General features: G+C 52.1%; 1 protein-coding gene across 3 annotated transcripts in view; it reads right to left on the reverse strand.

The window, feature by feature from the left end:
• MBD3 (methyl-CpG binding domain protein 3) overlaps positions 1–6,827 on the reverse strand; it is a 16,271-nt gene extending 9,444 nt beyond the window's left edge. The window contains exons 1-3 of one of the 3 annotated variants that reach the window (XM_015651946.3): positions 6,761–6,827; positions 2,434–2,490; positions 329–488 (exon numbers count right to left, since the gene is read on the reverse strand). In XM_015651946.3, coding sequence (XP_015507432.2) covers positions 329–488; positions 2,434–2,490; positions 6,761–6,816 — 273 coding nt within the window. In that variant the 5' untranslated portion in view covers positions 6,817–6,827. Of the gene's footprint in view, positions 1–328; positions 489–2,433; positions 2,491–6,354; positions 6,460–6,760 lie in introns of those variants that run through there. The other 2 variants (XM_015651947.3, XM_015651948.3) reach the window with 2 other exon arrangements.
• Positions 6,828–7,574: the final 747 nt, after the last annotated feature.

A 7,574-nucleotide genomic window follows, 5' to 3' on the forward strand; every position in this document is an offset into this window, starting at 1 on the left:
ACCCCCAGCTCTCCCAGCTGGAATCCACGGCACAGAGGCTCCTCTGCACTCATTCCCACAGGTCAATGCCTTTCTCGTGTTGGGAACTGAGGGAGGTAACAGCTTCTTCCCTGCCCTCCTCCACAGACAATTGAGCAGTGACACAACTCTCCTCCATGGCACCAACCCCCTGGGAGCAGCATTTGTCCCTCCCCCACCAACAGAGATGTTCTGACACAACTCCAAGTTCACACTTCAGTTATGAAATGCTGCATTTCCCCTCCCTCCCAGCCACTGCTCTGGCACTTCCACAGCAGAGAAGACAAGCACCAGAGCCTCTCAGTCTTACTTTGGCTTGGTTGGAGCAGTCATAGCGCATCCTCTGCCTGTTCTTGTTCATTTTGTTCATCAGCATTTTCCCCGTGCGGAAGTCAAAGGTGCCCAGGTCCATGGAGCTGCCCAGGTAACGCGCCAGCTGCGGCTTGCTCCGGAACTTCTTCCCACTGGGGCTGCAGAAAACACACCAGACACACAAAGAGGGAAACTTAAACCCTCAGAACTTCCACAACGGCGTCTCTACAACTCAGGAGAGGTAATTTTGATTTCCTTTCTGAAAAACACATGCTGGACTTTCAAGAATGAAGCTCACATTCAACTCTAAAATGTGTGGTTTTCCTTTCATATTGACTCTTTCTTGTGTGGAACAAACAAATTAAGTTAAAATGTTTTTATATGTCAAGAGGAAGATTCAGATCAAGTAAACAAATGTAGCATAATGCACACAAAGCCATCAAGAGACATCTCAGCACAGATGCATTTTTCATTCAGTTGTCTCTCATAGTAAACACCCATTTTCAAGTATAATTTCTTCTCCCAGGACTGCTGCATTTGATTAGCACCACAAATGCACCTTGTCTCCTCTCCCTGCCCCTTGAACAGCACACTCAGGTTTGATTCTATGTCTTCTGTAGTACCTTGAAGACTTCAGAAAAGGAGAAAACCAGAAGTTAACTACTGACAAGCTGCAAGGAATCCCAAAGTGATGCAAAGTTCAATGTCAAAACCTTGTAAAACTTTCCATTAATGGCAACAGGGAAGAGAGATTCTTCTGTAACACCTGTGTTTCCACAAAGGCTCAACCTGGAGAGCAGGCACAAACTATTCCAAATCTTTATTGATGTTTTCTTTGGGTTTTTTGTGTTTTGGTTTTTGTTGGTTTTTTTAAATAATCCAATGTCATAAACTACTTTTTTATTCATAAACAAAAATAAGCCAGTGTGCTGTGGCTGCAGAGTAGGACTGCAAAGACAATAAGCACCTTCTCCCTGAGCATCATAACACCACCTATTTATTCCCTTGATTACTCTCACTTCTGGTTTTCTCCACATTCCAACTTGCATATTCAATCCTAGTTCACATCCAGGAGAAGCTCATTCCCTGTATATCCATCCCACTATCACAGGTTAATGGGTTGGAAAGCATTTTAAGACCAAAAATGCCAGTTAGCATCTTACTTCACACTGGTGAGAACAAAACAAAACAAAAGGAAAAGTCTATTTTCACATGTTGTCTGCTGCCCTAAAGCTTTATTAGGGGGATACCAGCATAAGCAAAGAATTTCTGGTATAGAACAGTGACAAAGCAATTAGGCTAAGTCAGACTATGCATGAAAAAAGGAAAATAGATTAAAAAACAAACCCAGAAAGTACTGAAATACTAAAAGCTCTCCAAAAAGTGAGAGAAATTTAATATAAGTAAATTACACTAAAACTGAAATTAGAAAAAGTCTCTTGAAGGAGTTAAGACTGAAAGGTTGTGGTGATCCCACACAGCATCTGCTTAGGAAGCTCCTGGCTCCAACTGCTCCCAAGCTGCTTATCCTGCCTGGATCTCCTCCCTGCCACCACCACTGCTCACACAGCCCAGTGTTCATGCAAATGAAGCAGCTGAGGAAAATAATCTGTCTTTAGATGGCAGGGAGAGGAGGAGGAAACACTCCCTCACTGGTTATTCCTCAGCTGGACCAGCACTTGGGTCAGGAAGCAACACAGAGTAGGACCAAGAAGCCAGGAACAGAGCCTGTGTCCAGCCTCAAATTTGTGAGTCAATTTTTAAAACTATAAAGGGAGTTATTTGGCTCAATCCAGAGAGAGGAATAACCAACTCCAGCAGCTTTAGGGCAGAGCTGTTGCTGCCAGTGAAGCCAGGGAGAGAAACTCTTGCTACATTAAGAACATGGCACTGCTTCCTCTTCCAAGATCTGCTGCTCCAATTTAGGATTTAGTGTCTTAGCAGGTTTAAAAATAATGCATTAAAGTGCAGAGTAACTTCCAGAACAGCCTCAAAGACAGGATTTTAAGTGAACAGAGCCCTTCATCTCTGTGTGTTTAGTATGTGCTGTGGTCATTTTGTAAGGAAGAACTGAAAAGCTGCTCAGAGTCTCAAAAAACCCACCTGAAATGACTGAGAGTCCTGTCTCTTCCTGGGGAAGCTTGGCCCAAAGGAAAAGCACTGAAATGTTCAGAAGAAAAACTTTTATTCTGATTAGGTCTTGCAAAAGGCAGGATCATCCCCAGGCTCTCTGGGACAACAGCAGACCAGGGAGCAAAGCTATGACCAAAAGGTGACAGTGAACTGAGAAAGGAAGGGGTGGGGTGCCCTGGAGCTCCTGGGGACCCTCTGGCAGGAGCATGCAGGACATTGGGACACCTACACACACCTGGGAGGGTCAGAGGAACCCAAAACTCGATTCCTGCTGCACACCAGGACACACAGAAACTCCCCTAACACCACAGAACTCTGAGCCCTGTTAAAGTGCCCTTTAAATGTCACAAAATACTGAATTTACCTCCTTCTGCTGCTCTTGCACTCCTGGCTTTGTGCAAGGATTTTAAAGAGGCCCAGAAACGAGACAATTTTGTATAAAGCTGCAAACCCCAACCTCTGCTCTGTAACATCCCCCCAGGGAGCAACGCTGAGAGCCCAGATTGATCCCGGGCTCCTGAATTAGGCTCGGTCACAGTTCCCCGTGTGTGAAAGGCAAGGACACGGCCAAGCTGCAAAGGAGTTTACAACTTGCAAAGGATTTTCCATGCTCATCCATCACCAGCTCCAGGGCTTTATTCACTTGGGCCGCCTGGCTCCCGCGAACAAAACAGACCTGGCTGCTGGGACCCACCCCGAGGCACCCCCAGCTCCCATTCCCAGACTTTTCCGTGTGGATTAAGCCGCGTTCAGGGCAGTCTATAGAAGGGCCAGGCCTGCCAGGTGCCCCTGCTCTCCATGTGCAGCTCACCCTTTGTTTCCTGCCTTATATCCTTAAGGAGAGAGCGGCTGCCCAGGCCCTCTCCCCTCCTCCCTCATCACAGTCTCCTCCCCTCCGCTCTCCCATTTAGCCTGCACAAGATCTGCACAACTTGGGAAGCAAGGGACAAAAGACAAAAAAAAGCCTTGAGCAAACCCAGCCACCGCCTGCCTCTGGAAGAAATGGAGGCAGGAATAACCCAGGGAAAGCGGGTCATTGAAAGTAGACTCACACTCAGAGCCTCGTTCCCTCGCTGGATGGAGCAAAGAACACAAAATGATTCTACTTCTTGATTTCCATCGTGCTCCCTCCCTCACTTGTCTCCCCAGCTCTGCTCCAGGCAAATGCCAGCACCAGGGGCTCCCGGAGGGCTGCAGGACCTCGCAGGGAGATGGGGACCCCAGGACACCCCACAACCCACCACTGACCGTGTCTCTCTCACAGCATCCTCACGTTATCCCTGATGCAGATTCCACACCCAGCCCTGCCTCGGGGTCCCACTCTACAGCTGGGTTATGCTGGGATGGGCTGGCACAGCCATAAAAACCAACCAGACCAGGTGGGCAACACCTCCAGCTGCCATAGTCCAGCCCACACCCTGAAACATCCACAGCCCCATCCCACAGCTCCGAACAGAGCAGCCTCGGGGACCACACCTGTCCCAAGCACCTGGAAGGGATGATGCTCCCAAGGGATGATGCTCCCAAGGGATGATGCTCCCTGCCTGGAGGGCAGTGGGGCGGGGGGGGGGGTGTCTTTGTTCAGCAACTTCAACTCCAATCATACCAAAATTAAACCCCAAAAAAATTCCCAAACCCCAAAGCACTCGGAGACACACAAAATCTCCTAAATTTGCAGAAGCATGACATCCCTATAGAAGAGCCCAAGTGGCAGCTCCATAACAATGGTGGGACAAACACAAATACAACCAAATGATTTCAGAGGGCTCAACTCAGGCATCATGGAATCATGGAATTGTTAAGGATGGAAAAGACCTTTAAGATCATCAGATGCAACCATCACCCCAGCATCACCACCATGTTCACCACTAAACCATGTCCCCAAGTGCCACATCCATATGTTCTTGAACATTTCCAGTGATGACGACACCACCACTGCCCTGGGCAGCCTGTTCTAATTCTATACAACCTTTTCCATGAAAAAAATCTCCCTAATACTCAACCTAAACGTCCCCTGGTGCAACTTGAGGCCATTTCCCTCTCATGAGAGAAATCATGAGCTTCCCTGCAGGCAAACCAGAGCAACAGAGGAAGAGCAAAGCACAGACTCAGTAAAAGCATTCTGCTCCACAATTTTTTTTTGGAAGAGATTGTACTGATCAAAATATCCATGGAGGAGTGTTAAAAACATTCCCTTCCAACTTCTTACATTTGTGCTGCAAAGGTAGGGAATTCTCAACAAAAGAAGTTTCACACAAGAGTGTGAAGTTTCCCAGCACAGTGATGTCAACAACCTGAGGCAGAGACAAGCAGCAATCCCAGATTTCTGACACTTGGTCATCAAACCTTCGGGAGAAAAACACCCTGAAGAAAAAAGCCCCACAAAGCAGCACTAAATTCTCCTTCCCCCATGTGAGAACCCTGAGTTTGAAAAGAGCCAAAACTCTCTCAAAGACAACCTGCCACTTTGACAAAATCCCAGACACGATTTTATTCCTTAAACCCTCCATCCCTGAACCTTTCCTGCTCACTCCAAATCCAGCCCACAAGTCCCACTGTATCAGCCAGAAACCCTCCTAAGGATGAGGTTCGAGACTAGCTTTAAAAACCTGCCCAGGTACTCACACCTCGAGGTAAATGTAATTTCCAGCCAGAGAAGGGCTCACACACACATCTCCCAGGGGGTTTTCCACAAACCCTCCCTGCATCTGTACATCCCCAGGAGCTGGACAGAACAATCACCCGGGCAAACAACAGGCAGAACTTGCACAGGTATTACTGAACTGCCACACCTGTATTTGCCACTCTGAGGTAATGCAAAATGCAACAGAAACCAAAAATTAGCGCAACAAAGCTCTATTCTACCTTTGATCTCAATCCAAATTGATACAAAGGGAAAACCCATAATAATTTGGGAATAAAAACATGCTACTTATCCTCTCTCCCCCTTTTTTTTAAAGTTCATCTCTGACACTGTAACTTAACAAACAAGTTCTGGGAAAAGCAGGATCTTTGAAGCTTTCAGCTGCTGCTGGTGGTCTCATCGTGCCCTCAGCCTCTGAGCTGCAGCGACAGAATCGGCTTCACGCTCTCGAGGATGGCACCTTGTGGTTCACTCATCCTTTTCTCACAACCATAATCTGAGTCTAAAAATGAAACCTGAAGCTAAAGCTGTGGCTGCCCAATCCCTGGAAGTGTTCAAGGCCAGGTTGGACGGGGCTGGGCACAGGGGGTGGAATGAGATGGGCTTTAAGTCCCTCCCAACCCAAAGCATCCTGTGAGGATTCTGTGACAGATGCACAAGTTGATGGTGTGGATTTTGCCGACGAGCAGGGCCAGGTGAGGACACAGGGCCAGCTCCTGCTGCGTTCCCAGCTCCCGCTGGACCCGAGTTTCACACCTCAGCCCGCGGGTGCCTCGTGGGTGCGGGGAGGATCCATATGGCCACCTACAGCCATATGAGCCATGCAGGGCTATAAATAGAACCCCTCCAGCTCCCGGGCCATGCGCTCCCCCCACAGCCACACTCCCGGGAAGGCGCATCCCGAGCCCGCCCCGGGGCCACCACCGCGAGCAGCCGGCGCTCCCTCCCCAGAATTCCTAAGTACACCCAAAAAGCAGCAGAGCGAGCCCCGAGAAAGGAGAAACAACACCCCTGCTGCTCATCTGAGAATAAAGAACCCCCGTTCGCAGGGCACGAGCCGCTCTGAGGGGACGCGGGGGCTCCTCACGGCGCTCCCCCATCCCTGAGGGGGGGCCGAGCATCCCCGACCCCCCTGCGGCTGCCCCGGGCCAGGTCCCCGCTCCTTTCCCCTCCACCTGTGGCTGCAGCCCCGGCCCGGCCTCCCGCGGCCCCCCCGCGCCCGGGGCGGCCCCGCCGAGCGCTCCCACCTCTTCCGCTCCATGGCGGCTCCTCCCGGCCCGCTCCCGCCTGGCTCCGGCCGGCTCCCGCCACCTCTTCCCGGCCGCCGCGCTCTGCTCCCGCCGCCGGCTCCTCCGCGCTCCCGCTGCCCCCGGGAGGCGGCGCCGCGGCCCCGGCTCGTCCCGTTCCTCTCCCGGTCCCGGTCCCGGTCCCGTTCCCGTTCCCGCGGGCGCCGCCGGGCCCTGGCCCCGCTCCCGCCCTCCGGTGAGCGCCGCTCCCTCCGCCCGCCCCTTCCACCCACCCGGCCGCCTCCCACCGCCCGCCGCGCCCGGATCCCTCCGCCCGCATATAGTCCCTCCCCCCGCCGCCCCCACGTGGGAGCTCCCCTGTCCCAGCGCCGCTCCCCCCGGCGAACCCCCGCGGTCCCGGCCTTACCCCAGCGCCGATCGCCGCTGGCCCCCCCGGTGTCCCGGCAGCGCCGCTTTGGGCATCTTCCCCCGTGCCCGCCCCGGCCGCACTGGCGGCCCCGCGACCCCCGGCCCCGCCCCGGAGCCGCCCGGACCCCCGGGGAGATGGGGCTGCCCCCGGGGGGCTCGCGGGGATCGTTCCGTGCAGCAGCAGCGTAACAACAACAACAACAACGAAAAAACGCTTCAAGAAAACCCCCCCAAAAAAAAGGGGAAATCTGCACATGAGGAGCTGGAGTGAAGACAAAGCAACGAAAAGTTTTTCAGGAAAGCGTGTAAACCAACACCTACTGCAGCTGCAGTGGCAAATTCCCTCCTGTGGTACCGCCAGGAGAGGCATCTGCCTCCCGCTGCCGAGGAACATCCACCGGGAGCCCCAGCTTTGGGGATGAGGTACCATCCAAGCCCTGAATTCCGGCAGCTCGTGTTCCTCTCCATTCCAGTATCCACTGCTGGGAAACAGCACAAGGCAGCCTCCTTCCCAAAGCAAGTCAGAGGAACCAATTTTCCTTTAATGCATGATGTATTAGATTTTTGTTAAGAATCCTGCTTGGAGCAGCAGTTGGAAGGGATCTGTGTCAGACACTACAGCAGGAGGGTCCATAGGAGTGTGTCCACTCTCTCCAGCCACCGCTCTGGTCTGACATCAAACTCTGTGTCAATAGCCAGGGCTTCTTCCAGTCCTCAGCTGGCAGTAACTTAGAATCTTGGAATATCCTGAGTTGGAAAGGACTCACAGGGATCATTGAGTCCCACTCCTGCCCAGACCCCCCAACAAGCCC

Source organism: Parus major, chromosome 28 (assembly GCF_001522545.3).
Source record: "Parus major isolate Abel chromosome 28, Parus_major1.1, whole genome shotgun sequence".
Classification (NCBI taxonomy): domain Eukaryota; kingdom Metazoa; phylum Chordata; class Aves; order Passeriformes; family Paridae; genus Parus; species Parus major.